A 27,601-nucleotide genomic window follows, 5' to 3' on the forward strand; every position below is an offset into this window, starting at 1 on the left:
CCGGCAGGGCAGCGCAGCGCAGCGCAGGGCAGCCACCCTGCCAGGGCCCCACAAGCCAGCCTGCCCCCGCCTTCAGGGGAAACGGGTTCTGCGGACCCCGCACCGGGCAGCTCAACTCCCCCCGCTCCCCCCAACATGGCCGCCGCCGTCGGGGTGCGACGGGAGGCTCCTCCCAGCATGCCCCGCGGGGCAGCCGCGCTGCCTGGAGACCGCCGGCGGGGCGGGGCGGGGAGGATGCTGCGGCCGCCGCGGGGCGAGGCGGTGGCAGCGGCACGGCACGGCGCGGAGGATGCGGCAGCAGCGGCAGCAACAGCAGCAGGCGGAGGAGCGGGGAGCGATGCGATACTGCGCGGCGGGGCCCTGGCCGCACAGCGGGGGCGCCCTCACCACCCTCCTGCTGACAGGTCGGTCACGGCGGCGTTTCACCGCGGCAAGCGGGCACGGGCCCTGCCGGCAGCCGCCGGCCTGCGCCGCGGTGTGCCCCCCCCCCCCCCCCCCGTCCTGCGGCCTTCCTGTCCCCTCCCGGCGGCGCCGCTCCCTCCCCGCGTTGCCCTCAGGCTGCGGCTCGCTGTGCCCCCTTTCCCCCCGCTCCGTGGCCCCCCGTCGGTGCGGGGTCCGAGCTCCCCCGGCATCCCCCCCCCCTGCGGCTCCAGCGGCTTCCCGGCGCGGCGGAGGACACCCCGACGGCGGCGCAGGGATGGCGGCCTGCCCGCCCGTCGCCTCTCCCCCTGCGGAGAGAACGGCCGCAGCCCGCCCCTCCCAGCGCGGCGCCTCGCGGGGAGCGCCCCGGGTCCGGCGGGGCGCCGCGCTGAGGGAGCCCGGCTGCGGCGGGGGCGGCCCCGCCGGGGAGCGGGACGAGGCCTCGCGGCGCGGGAGCGGGTTTGCCGGCAGGGCGCGGGAGCGAGGCCTGGCCGAGAGGCGCTGGGTGGCGGGGGCGGCTCCGCTCCCGGGGACAGGGACAGGGCCGGGCCGGGCCGGGCGGCAGCGCCCGCTGCTCTCCTCCCCTCCCTCGACCTGACAGGGCTGGTGCCTGTCCCCGAGGGCTGGGCGGTTTTGAGTACAGGGGTATCTTTCGTATTCCACCCCCCCACCCGCAAATTATTTCCCAGCTTGACCAGTTAATCCAACTGTGTCAGAATTAAGACGGCAGAAGAAGCCTTAATCCTGCTCCGTATTGCGTGTAAATAATAGCCGTCACGCAGTAGGCGGGTTTCACACCCACAAGGTTCTTCACAGTGAAATACTTCAAACGGGTAACACTTAATAGCCTTTGTGAGACCATTGCTACCCCAAGAGCAAGTTAACAGCAAGAAGTCTATTAGGTTATTTAGTGGTCTGAGAAGGTGGTGGTGTGTCACCTGAAAGCTAACAGTCTGCTCAATATCTTTTCAAATAATATCTAGGTACACTAGGGTACTGACAGCAGAAGTGACATGAGGCATTGGATATATTAAAGATGCGGTTAGCACCTAAGTATTAAGTTGTTCAACGTGAGGATAGAACTCTGCATTTGTTAGATGCAAGATACTGCCTTCTTATGTGGAAATTCTTCCTGCCCTCCCTCTCCCAAGACCATTTGTGGGATAGCAACCAAGAAAGAGCTAGGACAGTCTTAGGATAAGTTTTCGGTATCAACTAAGATACTAAGTTTAAAAAGGTTCAACTGAAATGAGCTTCTAGAAGCTGAGTTGTGAGCTTAGTCAACAAGTCCCTTCCAGGCTACATGGTATGGGAAGAGGTCTTAAGGTTTTTTACCTTAAAAGGTGTTAACTTTTCCACTTCGAATTCAGACCTTCTAAAGCTTGGTTCAGTTTGATCTCATTAGTTAAAACAGCAGAATATACAGTTTGAGACTGAGGTGAAAAAGAAGCATGAACTTAAGTTCAGTTAAGTTCTTTTAAGAGATATCTATATAAAATTTATTATTCATCAGGGTGGAGTTCCGTTGCATGTTCCTGGTCTGAATTCAGGTACAATACAAGACAGCTTTTAGAAGCTGAATGATGCAAACTGTCCCAGGAGCTAACCTGAGTTCCCCCCCACCCCCCTTATATTTCTGCACTTAAAGAATTAGTTATAAATGACTGTGTTGTCCCTCGAACCCGTGTTTTATCCCAGGAATAGGGAGTCATATTCCCCCTTCCCTATAAAGGGGTCAAAATGGGGAAGGAGCTCATTAGTTCTCACTTCGGAAGCTGTGATTATGTGGTCACATTAATTTGTCATAAAGCTGCATTGCTGCCAGAAAACATTCCCCTGCCCTTCCACAGCTAGGTATTTTTCACTGCTTCCCATGTGGGTGCTGAATAACTTGTACAGTGATACTGTGAATTGGGTCATCTGGCTGAAAACTAGTCCACCCACAAGCAAAAATTGTTCACAGAAATCAATTTACTGACCACGACTGGTACAGGATCATTTAGACTGGTGTGTGCTAGGTGGCCAAAAATGTGCTGGGAATCCCCCCTTTCAGCAGCATTGCAAACACATTAGTTTAAAACAACTGTGAAATCATGGGCTAGGACGGCTATTCAGGAGACTGAACTAGATCCCTGCGCTCCTCCCGCTGTTCACAGCAGAAGTGCCATTGGCAACACTCTGCTTCTCAGCTGCACCCCACAGAGGGAGGCAGAACATTTCACGGATGATCTAGTGCTTTCAAACTAATACCATGGCATACCTGCCCTTTCTTCTTTTGTGGCTGCAACCATAAGGGCAAAGAAACAGGTTTTCTTCATACGGGGCTCCAAATCTCTGCCTGTGAAGATGCTGCCTGTGAAGTCTTTGTACTAATCTGACCCAGATCAATAAATAAAATCTATTGTCAATGAAGTTGCTTGAATAAGTAATTATAGGCGGGGAAAGCTAGCCATTCTGTTAGTACACTTTTCATTACACAAGCACATTATTTATAGGTGGTATAGCTTACATGGAGATATCTTGCAGGTCCTCAAGCCAGACAATAAGAAGTCAGCTTTATAGCAGGAATTCATCTTCTAGATGTAACTTCTAGTGTGTAAAGAGAGGCTTGTTTTTGCTCCTTGATGTTTTTAGATTTGGTTAGAAGTTCATTAAAGTACTTCAGAAGTTACATTCACCAAAGTAAAACCCTTTCTTTAGAAGAAAGATTGTTTCCAATCAAACTAAGAAGAAAGAATTTCAAACCTAGACAAGAATATCTATTTTGGTGCAGCTTTCGGGCTCTTCTGATATAGATGTTGATAAATTTACAGCAGACACTATCAGTGCAGAGTGCCTTCTTTTGGCAGAGCAAAGAGGAAAGGAGGGAGTTGCTAGTTTTGATTACTTACATAGGAATTTGAAAGAAGCAGAAGAGCCAAGAAACCAGAGAACACGTATTAGTTTCCCTCCTAATCAGTTGAACTGCTTTTTAAGCAAGAAGTAGTAGAACCAAGAAGTGCTCTAACCTGAGAAGAGTTTTTACATGACTCTCTTGCTGAAGTGTTTTCAATGCAAAACAAGGTGCTACAGATTGAGAGCTGAAGGTACGCATTTCGGTATTCACTGATAAGTATTGCTGTGTTGGAATTAGCATGAACATGTTACATATTTCAAAAGTATACATTGTTTTGTTAACAGCATAGTTATGGCACTCATGTAATACCAAAAAAATTCATTTGCATAAACATAGACTGTGTCTAAATGTTGTTACAATTGCAACACAAACCACCAAAATGCCTTTTAAATGTAGATTATTTTTAGTGGCAGTCCAAGCCATGAAGATGAGAAGTTAGAAAGAACAATCTAGTGATCAGACAGAAATCTCATCTTGAAATCTATGACTTTTCTGAATTCCTTTAGTCTTTTAAATCAATTGCCACCTCAGAAATTTGGAATGTAATTGCAGGGATGCTCTGATAATTCATATAAAGAGATAATAGAAATGTAGGGGGCATCCTGGAATAGCAGGCTTACAGGGTGACCTGGCCATACCCCTTGGTTACACTGTGAGCTTGGGGCTGGGCCGCAGGAACTACCAATGTTTTCCTCACCTTCATGGAAAAGCTAATCTAATTTGGTTCTTGTCAGGCCTGCAGGAGGGAGACTGGTGGTGAGTAAATGTTACTATAAATAAAGCATGAGGTTTTTGTTCTCCCAGTACTTAATTTGCAGCATTCCGAAGAATGCAAATGCTGAAGTTTCACAGTGAGACTGACAAAATGCCTGTCAGTTACTTTTCTCGAATGATCTTGCTGAAATATTCAGATGTTACAGTAATCAATGGGTAGCACAGAAACAGGTAGAAAACCATTACTTACTGAACAATGATGAACAAATGTAGAGCTTAGAAACATTTCTGGGTTTGATTTGAACTTTTACACAGTTATAATAAATGGAGTACAGAGACACCTGAGCAATCCATAATGGAGAACTAACACAAATTAATTCCCATTTCTTATGTAGTAGCTGTCATTGAAGAGGATCTTATCTGTTAGAAAATATCCCATCTCAGTGTGAATTTCCACTGAGAGAACCCACTTTAATTCACAGTAAATTTCTACAGTGATGGTTGCTTCTGTACTGCATATTAGGTAAGAGGAAGGGGTGCAGAGGTTGGAAGAGGAGGGAGAGTAGGTGGTAGTGCAACTTCTGCCTCCGCTGGTGGACGACGTGACCCACAGGGCAAATATCTATGTGCAGATGTCAGTCGGTCCTCAGTGACTCGCTGGGTAAAAGCTCTGATTTGAGCTGCGGGCTAAGCACCTTGATGCAGATGGTTGCTTGACGGGTGTTATGTTGTAACTTGGTGGTGTCAGTTTCTGGTTGTACTGCTGCGCGGTTCTCGGCAGGCTGTCAGAAACCTGTGCCGTGTATGGACCTGTGCTTCCAGCTCAGGATGCAGGAAGGGCTCCGAGCCAGATGGGATATGTGGTGGAGGAGCGCGAGGGTAGTTTTTTGGAGCAGGGTTGTGTGGTAAGAGAGTAGGGGGTAGTGAAAGCATGGGCCAAGGTCCTGGTCTGTGACATGAGGGTAATGAGCACATGCTTAGGTCAGGGTCCCAGGTGGAGGTGTGGGAGAGAGGGGAAATGCCGGGTTTTGAGAGGTGGAGCTGTGTGCTGCATTAGTCGTGGGACAGATGGGCTTGAGGTCCTACTTCAAAGAAGCAGTAAGGAGTGCGGGATGGTTTGTGGATGTTAGACTGTAGTAAAGGAATGGGGAAGGTGAAGTTGGTCCATGATAACTCAGGTCCTTTTTCGGATTGTGAGGTGGGCAGAAATTGTTGTGGCTATCTTCTCTGTTAAATCTTGTCCTGTTAAATACTAATATTTAAAACCTTTACATAAAACCTATGCAAATATAATTAATGGAAAAATAGTGTAAAAATAATAGAAATGTAATGATATTTGTATTATTTTATAAATATAAATTAAAGAAAAATATTAAAGAAAAATAAAAAAGATTAAATTAAGGAAAATAAAATTAAAATATTAAAGAAAAATATAATTAAAGAAAACAGAAAACACTGTAGGTGTACTTCACCTGGGCATGTTCAAGTCCCAGGCACAGAGCTGTGAGTTGCTCCTGCTGCTGTAAGCACTGGTGGGTGCTCCTGCCACTGTGGCAACATGTATAACAAACTGAAGAGCTTGACACTATTAACATTTTTTTCAGCGTGACTACAAGGCTGATTAAATTAATTCTAAACTGTCTCTTTGATAAACTGCATAGTTTGAATCCCTGCATTCTGTAGTATAAGGCCCCTTTTGTCATCCTTTAATCATATTCACAGATCTTCCCCGAGCTTTCTTCATGTTGTCGCTATACTGCTTGAAAGCTCTGTGTGAGTACTAGACACGGCATTTGAACAGCAATCATATCTGTGTCAAGGACAAAAATAAAATCTCCCTGCTTCTCCTTGATGTTGCTGTTTACATATCAGCCGTTCTAACCAGTCTTCTGCTGAAAGCTTCTGTTCAACTAGTTATTACCTGACGTATGTCCTTAGTTTTTTTTATCAAAGTTCAGCATCCCTGAAGTGCATGCTCTATAGTGTGCGTATGGCATGCCACCTTTGCTCCTGGGTGTGCATTTACGTTTTATTCTATTGAAGTGCACATCACTGATCACCTTTTTACCAAACAACGCAGACTGTTCTGTGTTAGTGGCATGTAATCTCCATTATTTATCAATCTCCCTGCCTTTGTTTTTACCAGCAAATTTTATCAGTAAATATTGTACATCCAGGTCATTTTAAATATATATATAAAGTCAAATTGCATAAGGCCAGTGCCAGAACCTTGTGAGGCCCACTAGAAATCTAACAAATTAACTACTCAGCAGCTCTATTCTCTTGCTTGAGACTGCCAGTCCTGTGGTGAAAGCTGTTGAATGGGCAGCGTGCTCCTGAATTGTTTCATTTCACACCTGTCATTTGAAATCAAATAGATGGTGATATATATTTCTATTAAAACATCATACTGTAAACTCTAGGATCCAAAAACAGGCACACTGGGTGCTTTTCCAGTTCCCCTGTGAAATGCAGTGTAGGGTGGAGAGGTGGACAGGTAACCTCTTTAATCTCCACAGCTAAACCTAGCACAATTTGCAAATCCAAATCAAAGACACTTACTGATCATTTATGTTTAAAAATGCATCTTGGAACCTGTCTTTCTTTTTTTATTCCATTTAAATATGCTAGAATGATTTTGTATCTAGTTTTTCAAAGTGCTAGGTGATATGCTGTATATCTAAGGGTAACGTAATTATTTCTGTCTTTATCAGAAAAAACTCCTGGGCTCATCAAAAGTGGCAGAAAAGATGCGTTAAATCCTTGTTGACTGTGATAAGTATAATACTCTTCTCCATTTAATAATTCAGTAATCAAATCTTGTATTAATTTTTTCGCTTGGTGCTGGTTTCTGGCTGAAAAGCCTCTGATTGCCCAGTTCATCCTGTTGAAATATTGGAACAACTTTATTTTACCTTTCTGGAATTCATGGAGTGTTCCAAGAATTACAGAAAATTCACGCTAAAGGTCATATGCAGTACTGAGCTGGATAATCCCTAGGATGGTATTATATTAAGACTTGCAATGTATGCAGATCAATTCAGCAGGGAGAAAGTTGTCCATCTTGCAAGACAGATGTAAAACAGTGGATGTGAATAATACCTTTTTGTTCGATCAGCTCCTTTGTGTATATTGAAAATCTAAAGAAACTTAACAGAAAATCATAATTTAGAAACATTATTTTGTTGGTATGTTAATTTGAGCATGTAATTCTTTTGTTATTTTTCATCCTCAATTCAATTTCAGGTGTTTTGAGTAAATTATCATTAATAAATGCCTCACATGCATAGATTGAGTATTTGTGTATCATGACTACTGCTTAAGCCAGATCTGTTCAGCCTCCTAAATTCTGTTTGGAGAATGCGATACCAGTAATATAATAGCTGGCTGGAGTAGCTGTGTCAGCAGAAGTTTCTGCAGATGTTTAAGCTTCTAATGTAAATGATACATGTATACTTTGAGTGTTTGCCAATAAGTGGTGTTCTTCCTGCATACTGGTGTATCTGAATGCAAATACTGCTACTTGTTTGTTTCTGATACTGCTGTTTTTACAAGGAAATTAAGACGCTTATCCAATAACGTCTTCTAACTGAGGTTTGACATGAGTTCTCACTCCCAAACTACTTCAAAAGACCACTTTCCCATTTGTAGTATCTGACTCCAATTCCTTCCCTCTACACTTTCAGCTGGTACGTAACTATACAAACAGCTGATGTATCTACTATTCATCACAGAAGAAAGGGAACGAAAGAACAAAAAGTGGGAGGTGAGGATGGAGCGTTCTCAGGCACTGGTGAAATGGAGTCTTTCTGTCAGCTCCACGGCTGCTTTCTGTCTCCTATAATCATTTGCTCCTCAGCACATTTAAACCTTCTTGCAACTTCAGCTGCACTGATCCAGCCGTTTTCAGGCTGTGTTCTAGCTGCTTGGAGTGAAGACAACCCTTTTTAACTGGTTCTTTTTTCAAAATTGATTATTGGTTATGCCTGCAAGGCAAGGCGATCAGCCCCATGTGTCTTGATATCAGCAAAGCATCTTTATATACGCAAAGCTGTGCTCTTGGTTACGTTACTTTCCCTAGTTTGGCCAAAATATACTATGCCAGTGAAAGTAACTTTAGGTATGTCTTTGCTGGTATATGAAGTTTTGTCAGTGCAAATATATTTATCAGAGAATGCTCTTCATCATCTTTATTATCAGTATAATTACATCAGCAGAAGTGTCTGCAGAGGTTTAAGCATTTAGTGTAAGCTTAGCTGTCACAGTTTAACCTCAGCTAGCAACTAAGCACCATACAGCCACTCGCTCACTCCCCCCACAGTGGGATAGGGGAGAGAATCGGAAGGGTAAGAGTGAGAAAACTCATGGGTTGAGATAAAGACAAGTCATAGGTAAAGCAAAAGCCGTGTGCACAAGCAAAGCAAAACAAGGAATTCATTCACCACTTCCCATGGGCAGGCAGGTGTTCAGCCATCTCCAGGAAAGCAGAGCTCCATCACACGTAATGGTGACTTGGGAAGAGAAAGGCCATCACTCTGAACATCCCCCCTTCCTCCTTCTTACCCCAGCTTTATAAGCTGAGCATGACGTCGTATGGTCTGGAATACCCCTTGGGTCAGTTGGGGTCAGCTGTCCTGGCTGTGTCCCCTCCCAACTTCTTGTGCACCCCCAGCCCACTCGCTGGTGGGGTGGGGTGAGGAGCAGAAAAGGCCTTGACTCCGCGTAAGCACTGCTCAGCAACAGCTAAAACATCTCTGTGTTATCAACACTGTTTTCAGCACAAATCCAAAACACAGCCCCATACCAGCTACTATGAAGAAATTAACTCTACCCCAGCCAAAACCAGCACATTACCTTATTTAGAAAAATGAGTGTCAAAAAGGTTACTATCAGATTATTATATGATTATATATTCAAATCAAACACCACCATTTTTTTTAACCTAAGGTTCCTAAACTCTGACTTAAACCAAAACCTGGTTTAGAAGGCATCTGATCCCATCTGATACTTTGTTTGTGGGAGTCTGTTGATCTGACTAATTTTTTTGCATTTGTTTTATTCTGAAAAGCTTTTTTGTTAAGCTCTGCTGATGGCAATAATGGAACAGTTAACTGGACGACTAAGCAAGCCCACAGTTATATTATCAGCAGAATAAAGGCTGTTGAGAAGAATGGTGAGTTTAGGTTGTAAATTTAAATCCCATGTTGGTTCAGTCAAATCTGCTTTTAATATTACTCTTGCTTTTTCAGTCATGTCCTTGTTTTAGGAATAAGGTGCTATTTCAAGGTAAGTAATTCGGAAAATTTTACATTTCTTCAGTCTTTTAAACTTTCACAGACCTGCGTGTCTTTGTGAGTCTTCCCCAACTTTCCTGTTCCTATGGCTTTGCTTGAAATAATGGCTGTGTGTATACCTAATATTGCACATTTTCTTATCGTGGCTGGTTGCTTGGAGGTATCTCTGCAGTATGCTTAATACAATAACTTGTCTGTAACAATTAAAAAAAATTTTTTTCATATACATATTGTAAAAAGACTATTTTACTGTCATTTATGCAAGTATACATAGACTATTTTAGCTAGTGTACACTAGCTGAGAAAAGGCTTTGCACTGATTGCCCATCCAGGCCGGCAATCTGTATTGGCCCCCAAATCAAGTTATTTCTGGGATTGTGCTTCATCTGCTAAAAATTTGTGGGGAGACAACCCATTGAAATTCCCAGAAGAAATTTCCAGGTGGGTTTTTTTTCTGAAGATCATTGACATACAGGCTTCAACCAACATGGTAAATCTTCTGAAATTTCTGGAGTCGGGGGTCACCTGTGTCTGTTAACCCACTCTGGGCTGGGAGCTGATACAATCCTAGCTGAATTCCTGGCAGTGCCCATGTTTGAGACCCACAAGAAGAACAACTGGGACAGTTTCTGTACATGTTTCAAAAAGTGGTGCGTGTTTTCCAGCCTTCAGTTTCCAGTTAATCTACTACTTTGCCAGTCTCCAGAACTTCTAACCTTTCTGTACAGATATATCTTGGGATCTACAGAAAGTCCTCCAAGGGATCTGGAAACAAGAAAGAAGAGGACAGTGCTGTTGAGGTAGCTGATACAGTCTGTTTTTGTAGCAGGGATCTGTTGTGATCCTATGTAGTGAAGATTTTTAATTTCCCGTGGTTAGTTTTACAGAAGCCTTTCACAGTCCCTGAGATTTTTATTTACCACAGGGAATTTACCCAGGCAATTCACATCTGGCAGTATGCTGTATTAGATTAGTATCTAGAAGTTGGTAAGTATATTCAGTTTCATCCCTAGATAACCTAAGATGATTACACATTCATCTCCAGTCTCAGGAAGTCTTATGAAAATAATTGTGCATTTTAAAAGCTTCTGAAGAAAATAGCATTTCACTTGTTTCATTGTTGAAAAGCAGTTATTGCTGTAGTGGGCTGAAGACTCACCATTTTCCTCCTGATTTTGAAGGAACTTGACAGGGGAAAAAGAAGAGAACTTCTCTGACAAGGGGGGCGAGAACTTTCTTAATCTCCGTACTTGTGTCATTACAATGTGTTTGTCATTATAAGATAAAATAAATTTGTGGGATTTTTCCTTCTGGGAGGCATTTTTAGACTTCCACCAAGATCACTGTTTTATATATGCATGAAATCCTTATTGGTATGCTTACTTTAGCAACAGAGAATGTCTCATTACTAAGAATGGGCAGGCATTTAGTGGTGGCAATAGATTTCCTCTAACAGGCAAAAGAAGTATGTTATATGGTTTTTTTCAGTAACTGCTGATTCTATTATCCTTCTTCCTTTCTAAAACTTGCTTATGGAGAAAATATACATTACTTTTTCACTGTTCTTCCTGTTTGAGATGGATTTTCATTGTAGAGTCAAAGCATCAGAAATGGAAAAATGGATTTTTTTCCAGATATTTGATGCATTTTCAGCCAGCCACCATATTTTTGTCAGCTTTTCTGCTGTATTAATGTTAGAAATTACTTTTTCAGCTTTTCTTGAAAATATTTTAAAGGAAATTAGTTTCCTTGCTCTATTTATAGCTCATTCACAGACGTGAGTACAAAAGTTTTTTGGGTCATCAATTTACTAATTTTAATTATGCAAATCAAACAGTTATGTTACTGTATTTAAATCAAGTCTACATAATTAAAATTACAGTAACTGGTTTATTAACCACACAAAATTGTAATAAACTATTTAAATTTCAGGATCCATTTTAATTTTGTGTTTAAGGTAAAATTATTAGAAAGATGTTCTGTTTAGTACTGTGTTAAAAGTGATTTCCAAAAGTGGGAAAAAGCAACCGCTGTGGAATTTGATCAATAGCATATCCAGAGCTTGAGACTATTAATTCTGCAATATCAGGCTTGAAGTGTGGGAAGCATGTAACTAAATGTAGAGGTCTACATTACAGATGTCTGCATCTCCTCTCCGCTGCCTCTGCAGTCAGTGGAGATCTAGTCAGTGTAGTCAGGAATCTAGGGCATGATTCATCTCATTTTACAGGAGAAATCAAATTAATCAACCCCTAGAAGCATCTGTTTCTTCTCCACTGACTATAAAAGGAGCCTGACTAACTCAGTGGTGGCTGTTGTTTCTGTAGGCATCTAAAATTGGGTGAGATAGATTCCACACGGAGTATGTGGTGTGAAGGATGGAATGTCTGTGATTAATGCCTAATTAGCAGTGGCTTTTTAAGCAGATGTCAAGTAAGAAGGTTGGTGTAATGATAAGGCCAGAGAAATTATAGCAGGATTAGGAAATTACATGATCTTGATCCACATTTGAAATGTACCTTACTTATTGATCCAAGTGTTAAAATTAACCCTTTTATCTTCTAGGAGGTACAAGTTTGTTTCTATGAGTTTGTTGTGATGACTCTGAAGTCTCATTTGGAGTCCCTCTTCCCTATGATAGTACCCCATGCTGTAAGACCTATAGTCTTTGTTTGGAGATGTGACTTCTCATAAAGTTTCTTTCAGTTTAGCAAGCAAGGCAGGTAGTGGTGTGTGTCTGTTTCTGTGCTTTATCTTTATTTACCACTTGTGTAATCCTCATCTCATTGACAAAAATCATCAGGGCATTGACTTAAAATTGAATAGTAATATGGAATAGTAATACGAACTACAGTGTACCCCGTTAAGACACCATGAGAAACACCTATTAGATCAGTATTTTCCATTTATACTTAAATTCTTAAACTTGTCAATAAAGTGGTTCTTATCCATTTAATGTATCATAATGATTTCTGTATCCTTCTAATTCATTAAAATGTGTATATAGTACTGTGTCAAATGTGTTATACCTAAATAAGATTTGCTTTTATCAACTAAATTTGTAATTACATAAAAAATAGCATATTGCTTTTACTTATGCTGGTTGTTCTGAATTAAGTTTCCTTTAGGCTTTTAATTCTGAGTCCTGTAAAATATGGCTTCATTTTTTTTGTTTGGAATCAGTGACACCTGACTGGCCTATAATTGCCCATGTCCTTCTGTTTTATCCTTCAATACAAGCGCATCTTCAATAATGAGCTCTCTAACCAGATTTTTGGGTGTACGTTTTCTGAATTTGCTGGACTAAGAAAGTCTAGCGTTAAGAACTCAGAAATCCTCAGCTGAAGTGAATTGCTTTGTCCTTTTCCGCACAAGAACTGAAAAATCTACCATTTCCATTCAGTGAGGAATCAGTACCATTGATTGGTAAGGTTCCTCTGTATTTCTCATGTTCCTTTTTTTAATGAAAAATATCAAGAAAACACAATTGTATCATTCATTCAATGTATTTTTATTCATGTAATATTACAAATAAACCAACTATAAAATTACAATAGCCTCCCTCGTGTGTGTTTGTGGGTTTTTTTTAATTGTAATAAAAATAAAGAGCTCATGCAACTTCTGAAATCCTAACATAGCCAGTTTTGTTTATTGCAGTGTTGGAAAGGATCCTGTTGGGCAAAGAGAGGGTTTGCTCTGTGTTCTGTTCTTAAATCTGTGCAACCTTTTAAAAACCTTATTAACAGATATCTAATATTTTTTGCATTCCTTCTCCCAGATTGCCCACATTGCTGTTGAAATGCATGCTGTATTATCTAGAGCATGTCTCATTTTTGCTTTTTTCTGTCTCTTATCTTTTCTTCTGCTTTTCAGTGTACACGATTCTGTCTAAGGTGCACTCTGATCGGAATGTATACCCTTCTGCTGGAGTTCTTTTTGTTCATGTTTTGGAGAGAGAGTACTTTAAGGGGGAATTTCCTCCTTACCCAAAGCCTGGTATGGGATGCTAAGATCTTCCATATTATATAAAAACGTGGGGGAAAAAAAAAGTTTAAAAAAATTCAGGTCTATTTAGCATACCTTACAGTTTACTATATAACATACAAAGGACAGTTTTTAGTTCCTGTTGAAATATCTTCAAATGAAATAAAATATGTGGTCCTACAAGTTTGAAATGTTCTGGTTTGTGATCATCATTTGTGAAAAGATGCATATAATTGTGTATTGTGAAAAATGTACTTAATAATTTGGGAAGGTGTAATAACACACTATGTGTCTGAGATTAGGAAGTATACCTTTTCTTCACTTTTGCACTAAATATGAAATCGTGGAAGTTTAATAATTACGTCTGTTAAAAATGCCATTTATCTGATCAGTGTTCCAGACTGTCAGGCTATATGAAGGAACATTTTGAAAGCATATAGTAAACTTGAGACAAAATAGAAGATTAAATCAGATATGAGACTATGTAATCATGTTTTGTTTCATTTGAAACAAATGCTCCTTTGGATTCAGCCTTCTTCCTGTACTTAGGAGCAGTTCAATGTTAGTAAGCAGTTTGGTTTTGGAGAAAGCTGTGATTTCCTAAGAATGGTGTTTTGATGTACACCTAAGGCAAACCTAAAGGATTGATCACTGCCAAGTTAGAATATATATAAGCAAGCTAGGGGGGGCAAGAGAAAGAGAGAACGTGCTGCCCCACATGCTTATCACCAATGCAAAGGAATAATAAATGTATAAATATATCCTATTTATATAAATATAACTATCCTGTTTTCCTATAAAAATAGGAAAAACGCATAATAAATGTACAGCGCACACATAATCAAAACCTCTTTCGTTAATAATCTTTGAATTGATTTGAGAGTACTATTTTCAAAACTCACGGAAAAAATAAGCTTCTGTTAGCATTGGTTAAATTTTGTCATGAATAAAACCAAATATTCTAAAAAATTCCTTTCCTTGATGGATATTTTTCCTGACATATACCAGAGTCTCCATTTCATGTAACAGTGACTGGCAGAGTGAGGTTTGCCTCTGTCCCAGTTTTCTCCCAATTTTGGCACATAGATGGAAGGAACCTGGAAATTTTACTAAAGATGGATTGTTTTTCGAATCCTTACAGCCCCAGCCTGTCTTGACATTCATATGATTCAAAGGCAGTATGAATCTGATTTCAGATACTGCTGAAATTGTTGTACCCATAGATGATTGTGATCATACCAGAAATTCACTGTAAAGCCAGATGTTAGCATGGTCCCTTTTTTTTTTTTTTTTTCGTCTGCTGTGCTGGATCATTAGCATAGCCTACCTTGACAGAGGGAAAACCAGAATGTATCACAGGTGGCTTTCAGATTTTTCACCAAATCATTTGTGATGCTGGGAATTTTATTATGAATGCAATAGGTGAGATTACCGGGACATCCTGAGAGAATAGCAAGGAAAGTTGTGTTACACCCTGGTGCTGGTTTGGTGTGGGTTTGGTCCCTTTTACCCACATCCAGATGTGTAAATGCGTACCTGAAAATTAGTTACCCTTTGGCAACAGGTCTCAGTCTCTTTATTCCTCTCAGAACAGCTGTCATCTCCATTCTTCACTGGGCTCAGTTTCTGCCTTCTGTGCCAGCCTGCCTGTCGTCTTCTCTTGCCACTTGCCCTACAATGGCTGCCATTGCCATTTCAAAGCCAGGTTGGAGGAACGCGGTGCAGAGGGGTCTGCAGAGGCTCAGAGCAGATTTGCCTGAGTTCTGTGCCTCAGCTGTAAGGTGCTCATGCCTTAATGGTGCGGATCTGGTAGTGCTTACAAAAGCAAAAATAAACAGAAGTCAAATCCGGCCATTTGTAAGAGTATCGGTAAGAACCATGAGAACTGTTGTAGTGGTTTAACTTTAGGGGCTTTTAGGGATTGCAGCTGCACCATGGTATTTGTAGCCATCAGTGGATCCATTTTGCTGGAATGTCTGGTCCTTTTTTGAATTAATTTGTTCTCTAAAGAACAACTACTGCCAGGCTGTTGGTGCTGCAGACCTGTATGTATATCCTGATGCTAAGAGAAGCTTTCAGACATTGATGATCACACGGCCACTCTTTACAGAAAGGCCATCTAGGTACATTGGGTCTCCAGAGCCACTATTAAAAAAATAAATAAAAAGAAGTGGTTTGGGGAATTAAAGGACTGAGACCTTTGTGCTTTTGTCAGCAAGGAGGTTAGATGCATCAATTCTAGGTGGAACTCAGGTCTAAAAATCAGACCGACTAGTTAACGAGTGCAAGTACACAGAGTTAGCCAGGACTCTAAGAAGTACAAGCACATTCATCTGTGCAGTTGGTTATACTTTTCAGGTACGAATTTCTTAATCCTTACAAGTGCTAAGTAGGAGTTCACATATTTCTGATATGGTGAAGGTTAGCAATTTTTTTTTTTTTTTTTTTTTTAAATGCTTAGAAGACAACTGGAAGACAATAAGATTTTCCAATGGAAATATCAAAATCAAAGTGTATAGTATTTTTTTGTAAATACTCTAATACAATTTTTCTTATCTAGGTGAAATAAGTAATGATCCTATAACATTTAATACCAACTTAATGGGTTACCCTGACAGACCTGGATGGCTACGCTATATACAAAGGACACCATATAGCGATGGAGTGCTGTATGGCTCACCAACTGTAGAAAATGTGGGCAAACCAACCATCATTGAGGTATTTTCTTTTAAAGGTTCAAAAAGACTTATTTTGTTTTAGAGTATAAGATTCAGAATTGTCAAGAAGCATTGCCTCTTTTTTTGAAAAGTTAATTACAATTAAAAACAAGAAAGATTATAAGGCAGGGACAAGGACTTGTGACATTAACATTTTCTCTTAGTTACCATTGTATCCTCTTTTGAGAGAAAGCCAAATTGTATGACATTTCATATTTTACTTTTAAGGTAGAACTAGTAAATAGCAATAACCATTTAAGCTTTATATTCCTTGATGAAATACCTTTAGATTCTTGCCATTCATCTTTCTAAGAGGCATTTCATTTCAGTAAACTATGAATATATGAAAGCTGTATTCAGAATATAGGGGGGGGAAAACTTTGTAAACAACTGTACTTGAAGAATATCTGAATTCAGAAATTTGTAACATTCTACCCTAAATATGGGCCAGACTTTTCCCCACTGGAAAATACAGTGTTCAGCCAATAAACAGGTTTTGGGTTTGTTTGGGGTTTTTTTAAATTAAATTATTTTTCATCAACTATTATCTGGTTCATTATTCATGTTTATTGATAGAGTTAATTTTAATTAGCACTTACATGTGTTTAATTCTATTCTTGTAAGTGTAACAATGACAAAACCCACTACTTTATTTTTGACAATTAGCTATCCAAATGTTTAAAAGCACCAATTATTCTTTGAGCAGCAATTGAAAGGGAAGAAGGACTATATTTTCTGCTATGCATATTGTAGCAGACTGAATCAGACACAGTGGTTCACAGTGTTAAGGAAAATCTGCTCATTACCTTGCTCCAGCCATTTTGCTGCTTCAGCAGTATATTTGTCTTAAATCCTTGATGAGTTTCCTTTTTCTAAATTGCATTTGATATAGTTGTTCTTCCTCAAGAATGACATCTCTAAATGTTAAGTTATACTGTAGATAATTTCACCCATGCTTAATTCTATATACATGATTCAGTTTTGATTTCAGCAGGACTAATCACATCTGTAAAATTACGTGTGTAGAAGTACTTGCCGACTCCGCTTAGCTTTCTGTAGAGGAAACTGTTATTTAAAATTGCCTTTTTTTTAAAATGGCATGTGCTTTTAGATTCTTGGATCTATATCAAGACCTCCATTATAAGCATGACCCCAAGCCTATATTTGAACTGAAACTTGCCTAGCATACAAATTAATTCATTGCAATCCCTTCTCAGATGTGGCTTTTAAATTAATTCTGTAGTACGTGAGGAGGGCAGATTGCATTTGACCCGCTTCCTCGTGCCATCTGGGAGCAGTGGTTGCATATTGCCGGCCTGAATATAACTTTCATAGTGTCGTAATTCCTTAGATGATGTCATGGATAGGTCAATTAATTGGAGGAGACCTCATGATTAGAAGAGCCTGACTTTTTGCATAGCACTGCAGTAGAGTGGGTAATATTCTTGAGCTCAAGCTCCTTTAAAAGCTGTGCAAAGACAGTTTGTGTTTGAATGAATATTCAGTACAAAGGCAATCTCCGCCGCTGTCACTATTACTTGGTACAGGTGCATGTTCCACGCTGGCAACTCTCACTGCTGGAGTGACTCAAAGTGGGTACTGTTGTGTTCCTGTATAGAGCTTGTACAACCAGAGTGTTTGGTTTCCTGAGTATTAATGATTGAGCTACTGTTGAAACAACCCTTTGAAAAATTAACAGAATTGAGGATTTGAAAAATCTCAGGAATTTATTTTCTATTAATTTTATAATGAAATTGTTACTTTACATAAGATGTAATTGTGTCAGGTAAGCTTTTCCTTCTATACTTAAATGACCCCGCAGAAGATATTGCAGGGCGTTTTTCCTTTTCATGTAAATCCCTTAAAGGAATTGCACCATCTATTACTTTTGTTTGTTTAATAATCAGTGTCACTATGCTTTGTAGCTCTGTTTGCTGAGAAGCAATATAGTTCTGTCACTATTGCCACTCCTCTGCGTCTCATTTGTCCCTGAAATGAATGAACTAAAGTCTAAAATTAGGAAGAAAGTCTTTTTCAATTTGTTTCATGAAAGATCACCTTTCAGGAACAAAAAAAGTAGAGAAAATAATACATAATTATACTGATATCCAGCCTCATTCTGTATTTTTTATGAGTGAGCTCTTAATCATAGTACAACTTCGGAGTACAGTCACCACTGAGGAGTAACCATTTGCAAGCATTTCAGGCATCCCATACATTTAAACTGTAAGATTGGTATCCTTATGTAATTTGACTGTGAAGGCATAGGTTTCCAAAAATAAAGAGTTATGAATGTTGCATCTACCTACTAGTTTTCAATTCCCCTACAGTTACAGACTCCAGGAATTTTTAAAAAACTTTAAATATCTCCATCCAGTTTAGTTCCCTAGGAGCTATCAGTGAATGTAGATCTCATGGTGGTGGTGGCGGATGGAAGGGGAAATGGAGAAACCAGTCTTTGCTTATGGCTGTTCTTAAAGATAGCAGAAAAGAAAGAATACGTGTGTATGGCAGAACACTTTTATCTGGACCAAAATATATTATATTCACATATATCCTTTGGATAATTGTATTTGGCTATAGACTGGTTGAGAAAGTTCCAGTATCCTGACTTGAAGGTAATACTGTATCAAATAAATTGATCTTCCCTTTCAAATTTTATATTAATGAATGAATGTTCATACATTTCAAAATAAGAAGGCAAAGCATTTAAAAGGTGATAAGTATTTCTAAATTATCAATTTAATTTTCATTGATGTTTCATTTACCTGATTTTCATATTTACACTGTTTTGCAATCATATCTTTTTTTTTACTCTAGATCACTGCATATAACAGGCGTACCTTTGAGACAGCAAGGCATAATTTGATCATTAATATAATGTCAGCAGAAGGTATGTACAGAAAATAGCTTGTTGTGTTTTGAACTGAATAAGCAAAAACATATTATGGGCTCCTGTTCTTTTAAGGTTAAAAAAATCAATGTAAAATAGTTGTCTGGTGTTCAAGCCAAATGTGGGGACACAAAGGGGAAGTAGGAGAGTTTTCCCTCTTCAGGTTCAATTTGTTATTTTTATCTAAATTATTTCTGCCAGGTAAGACTATTATTCCTCATCCATTAAAAAAAAAGGCATGTTTGCTTTTTTTAGAATTAATTTCAATTTTTTCCCCTGTCTTTTCAAATGGACTTTACATGATGGATTTTACTCTCTCTCTGCGTGTTTAGTTTGCTTAGTTCTACATGTTCTTTATGCAGAGAACAATCACATAGGCAGATTCAGAAAACAACAGATTATGGCATATATGAACATTTCAATTAAAAAAAATTGAATTTAAAAGTTTGTGTCCTTAAAATTAGTTTTCTTCACCATATTTATATATTTATAGTCTGGAGTATTGCAGGTTGGAGTCCATTGTCACTGCAGATCAGTTTTGACCCCAAAATTAGCATGAATGTAATTTTATCTGTTTAATGAAGATTTACCAGCTGAGACTCTTTTCCTCTAGTCTGCTCCTTCATCTCTCAGTTTGCCTTTGTTTAAGGCAAAACTCTTCCTTTTTCATCACAACTAGATTTTCCTTTACCGTATCAAGCGGAGTTCTTCATAAGGAATATGAACGTAGAAGAAATGTTAGCAAGTGAAGTTCTTGGCGACTTTCTCGGAGCAGTGAAAAACGTGTGGCAGCCAGAACGTTTGAATGCTATAAACATTACTTCAGCCCTTGACAGGGGAGGGAGAGTTCCACTTCCTATTAATGACATGAAAGAGGGGTAAGCACATGTGTCAGTCTAATGTTTTTGCTTTACTGTTTTTTTTTCTTACTGAAAAGCTTAATATTTTTTCAGGTCTTCTAGAAACTTTGCAATTGCTGTTTTATATTTTGGAAATCCAGATTGGTGTTAGATATGAAAAGTTTACTGATGTTCCAAGCCCCCGTTATACCATGGGTTTATCATGTTAGATACCATTTCAACAGGTGACAGTTCCTATATATTGGTTTTACGATCCAAGGAATACTAATAAATTCCATTAATTAGAAAACAGTTGGTAGTAAATACGCTTATTTTGTAATTCCAGTCTTAACTTCTGAGCAGCTGTTTGGCATTGAGTATTCAATGGTTCCCAATTCACAAAACTCAAAATTTTGAAACAAAGTATGACAGAGCATAGGTTACAAAGACACTTAGATTTCTAAGACCATTTAGCATGTAACAGTGTCATTTGTAGCTGTACTCTTACTTAGTGAAATTTAGTTATGTGCTTTCATCTGAAAGTGATAAGCTGAGGTATCTGGGGAACTTAGGTTTCTGAGTGTAAACCGCAGGAATGCACTATTTCCAGTTGTGATTCGTAACCATAAATTCTGTTCTGAAATATGATACTTCAATTAGAAACTAATAAGGATTCAGTCTTTTAAAAATATGGTTGTGGTATTGCTTTTCCCTAGCAAAAATAAAGATGCCTAGTTATTTTTAGATATTTTGTGTCAAATAATATCTAAAAAAGGGCTGAGGGTTCAAAATCTGAGATGTATGCAGAAAAGATCGTTGTTTCAGGCCCTTTTGTGGATCTGGAGTTTCTGACCAGGGAGTAAAAATACAATCTAAAGAAGGAAAGTGACTTCTGTACTAGCCAGAGTAATAGCAGAGCCACTTAATACAAGCGGCTTAATTTAAAACAGTTAGCTAGATAATGCCTAATATACCAAATGGCAACCAGGACCTAATTTCTGTTTCAGGATTCTTTGATACATTATTACCTGGTGCAGTAGACTGTATTTTCCAGCAGCATTCTACATGTTTAAATATGAAAATGAATAATACAATTAGCGCAGTAGCTCTTATTTTATGTACTGTAATGCTAAATGAAGTATTAAGTTTACATTCAGCTTTCAGTATTCTGCAAATTTTGGTGGCAGTGCATAGCTACAGTATGGAATCTTTTAGGAGAAGGTGGGTGCTTTGGCAGGTTCATATTAGTATTAGGTTTAGAAACAAGTAGTCCTCATGAATTTTATTTGAAAACATGGGAAGAAACTCTTTAAAAATACTATGCTGAGCACGACCGAAGATTTCCTTAAGATAAAATTATACTATTTTAATACAACTTTCAAAAGTAGTACTGATTTACTTACATGAGGAACCTACACTTGGACCTCTGTGACTTCATAGGAATTGACAACTCTGACGGTAAGCAAACATTTACATTATGCAGCAAAGCAGAGCAAGTTGTAATAAGTAGCTAGAAAAATCCTTTTTATTTCAGTCTGTTATTCATATGCTTAGATAAAGTATACTATCAAGAAAAATAATAAACAAACGTTTTTAGTCTTTAAAGCACAGCTGAATGTTACCGTGAACAATAATAATGTTTGGAAGAGTATGTCATTGGCCTTTGGGGATTTGTGAGAGGTATCCTGACAGTCTGTCACTCATCTCTTTCTGCAGCGTGTATGTTATGGTTGGGGCAGACGTTCCATTCTCTTCGTGCTTACGAGAAGTGGAAAACCCACAAAATCAGCTGAGATGCAGTCAAGAAATGGAGCCTGTAATAACCTGTGATAAAAAATTTCGTACTCAATTCCATATTGACTGGTGTAAAATCTCTCTGGTGAGTTATTTTATTATCACATAAAAAAGATGTTTGTAGAAGTACAATATTTTGTGCCAGACATGATTGAGGTAAGAGTTTTGCCAGCCTGGCCAGACAGCTCTGCCAAATTCCACTTATCATAACTGATTGACATTGTTTTCCATCTAGCGCACACTCTTAAGATTCTGAAAGGATTTTGCTCTGTAGGCTAAATTCTATTAGAGTTGAGCACCAGTGAAACCACCATATTTGTTTTCACTAGTGGTGATTTATATAAATGGCTAGAGAACTCTAGGGCTTACAGAACTAAAAGTAATGAGAGGATTATTTAGGTAGGTGTAGTTCATTAATTCCATGTGCTAATACTGCTAGTTATACTTGCTTTCCTAAAAAGTGTGTGTCTATATATATATATGTTTTCTCAAATGCTGAGTCTACAGCACTGACCAGTTAAATAGTATTTCTGTGCTGTTAAAAAAAATATTTCTGAAAACTGTCTAAAACATATTTCATTTAAAAACAAAATAGAAAAAGAGAAGAAAATAGTGTTGACTAATGTAATTAGAATAAATGGGAACATTCTTCTCAGTCAAATACAAGGAAAATGATAACCAAACATAATTCCCAAAGAGGCTTTTTAAGGTTATTTTTGTTCAGTTCTGGTAAGGAAAATCAAGAAATGATACAATATTGGAAGAGAACATTGCAGATAAGTTTGAACAAAGATGGTGAAGGTACATAAAATAAACTTAGATGATTGTTGAGCTACTTCAGATATTACCCAGGAGGAAACTGAATGGGAGATATGAAAGTCTTTTGTACACTGTAAAAAATGTATTGAGTATGAGAAAAACTCATACACAAAGTGGATTAGGTAACTTCCAACCCTTTCTTTCTATACACTATAAATTAGGAAAGCTGTTAGAAAGCTGTAAAATACTTGTTTTCAAAAGAACATCCAGATTATTTACTTTTTATTGGCTTTCTGTTGACAATTGCAGAAGGTACATTTGTACACAGCAATACTTACCAGCACCTGAAAAACAGTAGAAGTCAGTCAGCCTTTGTCAAGAGCAAACTGTGTCGAGTCTTTGATTTCCTTCTACAAGAAAGAAGTAGAACAGAGGTGCAGCAGCAGTTGTAATTTCTTTTTGGTAAGGTTTTTTATACTGTCTCATAAGCAAGCTCAGGAACGTGGCCTAGATGAAGCTAGGACCTAGCGGAGAGCTGGCTGGATAGCCATAATCATAGCAGAATTATTAATAATTCATTGCCATGCTTCAGTAATAAGCTGGATGATGGAATGTGCTTATTAAATTAAATCTGCAGTCCCCATGAAACTGAAGGGATCTGCAGGTGCATTGAAGGACAGGATAGAATTCAGAAAGGTCTTGAGAAACTGGAGAAACAGCCTTAGAAAACAGGGTGAATTTCAACAGGAGCAGCAGAGTAGTGCACTAATGCAAGAATAATCAACATTGCTCATGCAGACTGAAGAGCAGCTAGTTAGGAGGATTTCTCCAGAAAAAACGTCTGATAGTAACAGTGGCTCATAAACTTATCATGAAGCAGTGGTGTTGTGCTGTTTTGAGAAAAGCAGAGATTGTGTTAACAGGAACAGGCTCTCAAAGAGAAGCATAATTTTCTATAGCAGCATATAACCCAACCTTCTTGAACTTGGCACTTGTTTTGGCAGCATGCCGTGATAACTGAATTTAAACAGTCTTAGGGGGGTTTACTGTTGCCAACAGCATTGCTGCTGCATGCTGTAACCTGGTGGATCAACAGGCAAACGGAGCCAAGCTTCCCTCCATCTAATCACGAGGCAAGCCAAGGAGCAGGAAGTCCCCCAAGATCCATGGGCTGGGAGGGAGTTGAGTTTCGTACCCCATAACCACAACAGAGACCAGTGAGTGAAAATACAACCATCATATCCTCTTCATCCCACTTTTTATGAGGTAATGTTGGCGGTTAACACCTAAATCAAACAGTAGGTTTAAGCTTGTGGGTCCCAAGTACTGAAAAGAGGGGCAACTTAATACATGCTTCCTCTTAACAAAGCTTTCTGATAGCTTGTTCTCACACTGTGTATGGGCTTCTGTCAGTCACATCAGTAGCTGCATACATCTTTTTTGTGTGTCTGCTTAGGGCTTGAGATTCAGCTAAGCAGCCAGGTAGAATTCATAACACAAAATATACTGCAGAATTTAATGAGTGAAGAATACATAAATTCATTTTTGTCAAACTGTCTTGCACTTAAAATATATATATATGTACATGTGTATGCACTTGAAGCTCAACATAACATTATTTCTAGCATTCCATTAAAACCTGTTCATCCATTGCTTAAGTTTTAAAGCAGCATTTTATGACTTGAAGTGTAAATTATAAAGAAATGACCATCAGTTGCAAGATTTCTCAATGAACAGTCGGGCAAACGGTCAAGCATGTAGGCAAATGTAATTTATTTTCATTAATGATCTGGAGAGAGTTTTAAAGCTAACACTAAATTTAACAGTAATATCTAACTGAAGATAACAAGAAAATGGAGGCAGAAAATTGAAAAGTCATGTGGGAAGGGCAGTCAGTTAAATGCAGTAGGAAATTCAGTAGCAAAAAAAGGATGTATTTCTAGGAACATTAGATATAGACATAAAAAAAAAAAAAGAAATAAAAATTTACCTGTGACCCGGAATGCAGCCTTCTGGAGGTTAGTTGAATAGGAGGGAGAAAAACCTTGGAACTCTGGCTCTGAACAACTAAATGCACATCTCATGTTGGGGTGCATCCTGCACTGGTTTGGGGGGGGGGAGGCAATAGAGCTGCTTAGTCCTCAGCAGCTCCATTCATGCCTCTTGTGTTTTTTGAGCACCGGACGCGAAGCTCAATAGGAAGGAGGAAGAAAATCCATAGGTACTCCACTCTTCATCTTTACCACCATCATACAAGAGAGGGCAGTGTTGTTATTCAGGAAGACTAGTAAGAAATGGATTAATTCATCAGAAAGAAATCAGTATCAAATAATTAGTTTGCAATAAAAATGTTTACTGAATTTTTACTCAAATATTATTTGTGTGAGATATCCTAAAATTAATCTGTAAAAAACATAGTACCTCTGGTAGGCACAAAATAAAGTAATAATGTGATAATGTAATAAGTAATAAAGTGATATTACTTATCACACTGATCAGAAGCTTTCAACGAAATGTAAGGTTTTATTGGTTAAAAAGAAGTGATTGGATGAAATTGTATAGAATTTGTCAAATGTGTAATATGGATTCTTTTATATGTTAAGGCTGGTTAAATACTGCCTGTTTTTACACTGTTACTTTGTTATATAATTGTCTTTTTTTTTCTTCTTTTTTTTTTTTTTCTGGGTATCAGGTTGACAATACAAAACAAGTTTCCACCTTTCAGGAAGTGATTCGTGGAGAGGGGATATTACCTGATGGTGGAGAATACAAGCCACCTTCTGATACACTCAAAAGCAGAGACTATTACTCGGATTTCCTAATTACACTGGCAGTGCCCTCGGCAATAGCACTGGTGCTTTTTCTAATACTTGCCTATATCATGTGCTGCCGACGGGAAGGAGTGTGAGTACTTTAACACACTAATAAGTAATTGTAGATTGTTCTAAGATATAATGCATAGAAGACTATTTGTTAGAAGAATTCCATTCAGTTCATTAAAAACATTTAAAACAGGCCAAAAGGTATCTGCTTGAAATACTGAACTATTTCTCATCTAAGCACATACAGTAATTTCCAAGAGAATGGATGTAGGGTCTTTAATTGTTCTAGTTGAAAGGGTTAAAAATCTCAACATATGCACAAAACTCCACAAAATCTCCACATACGCACAACTGTCCAAAATGCCCCAAACAAATAAAATACTAATAAAGGAGATTCAGGAGAATATTAAGTAATTTCTAAAACACTAACTTTTATAAAATAAATCTGCTTGAGGATATGAACTGAATTTAGACATATTATAAAAGAAAAACACATAAAAGGAAAGCAGCAAGTAACGTAATTTCTGCCATTTCTTACACAAACTACAATTTCATTTTGTCACAGAATTTATTTTAGCCAGAAGCTTGTTCTTTAACTTGCATTTTCATTTCTCTGTGTGTGTGTCTGTGTGTGTGTGTCTGTCATCAGTTTCACATCTCTATACGTGCATTCACTGAGGCCTCATCATAAACCCAGTTGCAAATGCTGCCAAGTTGCATTTAGCAATAACCTTGTCAGCATTTCTACATCATGTACTATTTTCATCATCAGATAGATTTAATGTTCCAACTATCAATGCTATTATTTAATTCATAAATTTTGTTTTGTTTTTAGGGAAAAGAGAAACATGCAAACACCAGAGTAAGTGTCTTCTTTCCTGTTATTTTTCTTTTACCATTTAATTTTCATTCTCAGTAGCTTGTCATGCTTCATACATGTGTGTCATAATCTTCTTTCATTCTCTCTAATCCATGGTTTAATTCATAAATGTGAAAGCTGCTTTTAAATCTTGGCAAGGATAGAAGACCAGAATAAAAAGGGTTTGAAATTAACGACTGTCAATTCAAAATAAAATAGTGCTGTTAGAATAAATATGTTAATATGTAATTTATACTCCTGGTTATTGGACTTCCCGGCCTATATCTTAAAGGCAGTGGACAGGGGAACAAATATCCTGGAAGGTATCCAGTGCCTATACTATGGAGTGTTCTAAAATTAATCTATGAGTTTTTATGAATCTAGCACAAGAATCAGGAGTTAACCCAAACTTTTATTTTAACTGCAGCAAATAAATGGAACATTAGCAGTAAACTGCAGAGTCTTGGATCCTATGAAAAATACTTATCCAGACAGCAAAATCTAATGGAATAATTACTGCCTTAAAAAATTAAATAAATCCAATATTTATTAAATTAACTATGTAAAGGTTTATTGTAATTGCTACACTATAGAGTCTGTAGCATGCATCAAAGGCCTTGTATATTTAAGAAACATTGTAATTGTAAATTGTAAAAGTCTGTCCATTTTGACAGAGCATTTAAAATATGTATTTACTATTTTATTTCCTCTCGACATAGCATCCAGTTGGTGCACCACAGTGCTATACAGAAATCAACCAAAGAGCTTCGTGACATGTCTAAAAATAGAGAGATAGCATGGCCTCTTTCAACGCTTCCTGTGTTTCACCCAGTCACTGGTGAGATTGTACCGCCCCTTCATACCGACAGCTATGATAATACCAGTATGCCACTGATGCAAACACAGCAGTAAGTATTTAGATTTTATTTTTTAACACTCGCTACGTTGCACAATTTAACTATGGATTCCAGTGCTTGTTGTCTGAAATGTGTTTATTATGGAGGTATCAGTAATGACTCTGTAGTTCAAGATTGCTCTGATGTTTGCATTTCAAGCAGAAAGGCAGGCTTTCCGTTATAAAATTAAATGGCTGGGTTTCAGTCTGCAGACTTGGCAAGAAGCTTTGTGTGGAACAGTTAAATTTCTGCATATTTTGGAGAAAAACTACTTTTGACAGAGGAATCATTTAAAACTGTTCTGTTTTAGACACCCTGCCTCGTAACCCATGTCTTTGGAGTTCGGTATAAAACTAGCACTGGGTTGGTGGTATTTTCATACCAGAAAAATCCAGACTTTGTAAGTAGTTAGTCATGTACCTGTCACACGTGGTTTATGTTTGAAATGTTAACATTGAACAGAAGAGCATATTCCATTACACAGATAATAAATATAGACTTGCCAATGAAAATGCTCAGAGCTCTCAGCTGTTTACATTGTTGTCAGCCTCTCTCCAAGACAGAAACCAGAAAAATATTCATTTCTATTCCTTGAAGTTCGTTTATCAGTAACTTAATGAAACTATCAAGACAGACCCATCTAGTGCTTTGCACATGTTCTAATTCAGACGAGTCGGTAGCGCTGTAGGAAAAAGGCATTTCTAGAAAGATTTG

At 38.6% G+C, this 27,601-nt stretch overlaps 1 protein-coding gene across 12 annotated transcripts in view; it reads left to right on the plus strand.

The window, feature by feature from the left end:
- The first annotated feature begins 222 nt into the window (after positions 1-222).
- Positions 223-27,601, plus strand: part of SGCE (sarcoglycan epsilon) — a 33,709-nt gene continuing 6,330 nt past the window's right edge. For 3 of the 12 annotated variants that reach the window (XM_041122217.1, XM_041122215.1, XM_030007738.2), the window contains exons 1-10: positions 225-404; positions 9,099-9,203; positions 13,198-13,320; positions 15,869-16,026; positions 18,846-18,918; positions 19,598-19,796; positions 21,474-21,636; positions 25,003-25,214; positions 25,968-25,994; positions 26,711-26,899. In XM_041122217.1, coding sequence (XP_040978151.1) covers positions 290-404; positions 9,099-9,203; positions 13,198-13,320; positions 15,869-16,026; positions 18,846-18,918; positions 19,598-19,796; positions 21,474-21,636; positions 25,003-25,214; positions 25,968-25,994; positions 26,711-26,899 — 1,364 coding nt within the window. In that variant the 5' untranslated portion in view covers positions 225-289. Of the gene's footprint in view, positions 405-9,098; positions 9,204-11,210; positions 12,751-13,197; positions 13,321-15,868; positions 16,027-18,845; positions 18,919-19,597; positions 19,797-21,473; positions 21,637-25,002; positions 25,215-25,967; positions 25,995-26,710; positions 26,900-27,601 lie in introns of those variants that run through there. The other 9 variants (XM_041122225.1, XM_041122218.1, XM_041122216.1 and 6 more) reach the window with 9 other exon arrangements.

This window comes from Aquila chrysaetos, chromosome 3 (assembly GCF_900496995.4).
Source record: "Aquila chrysaetos chrysaetos chromosome 3, bAquChr1.4, whole genome shotgun sequence".
In the NCBI taxonomy this organism is placed as follows: domain Eukaryota; kingdom Metazoa; phylum Chordata; class Aves; order Accipitriformes; family Accipitridae; genus Aquila; species Aquila chrysaetos.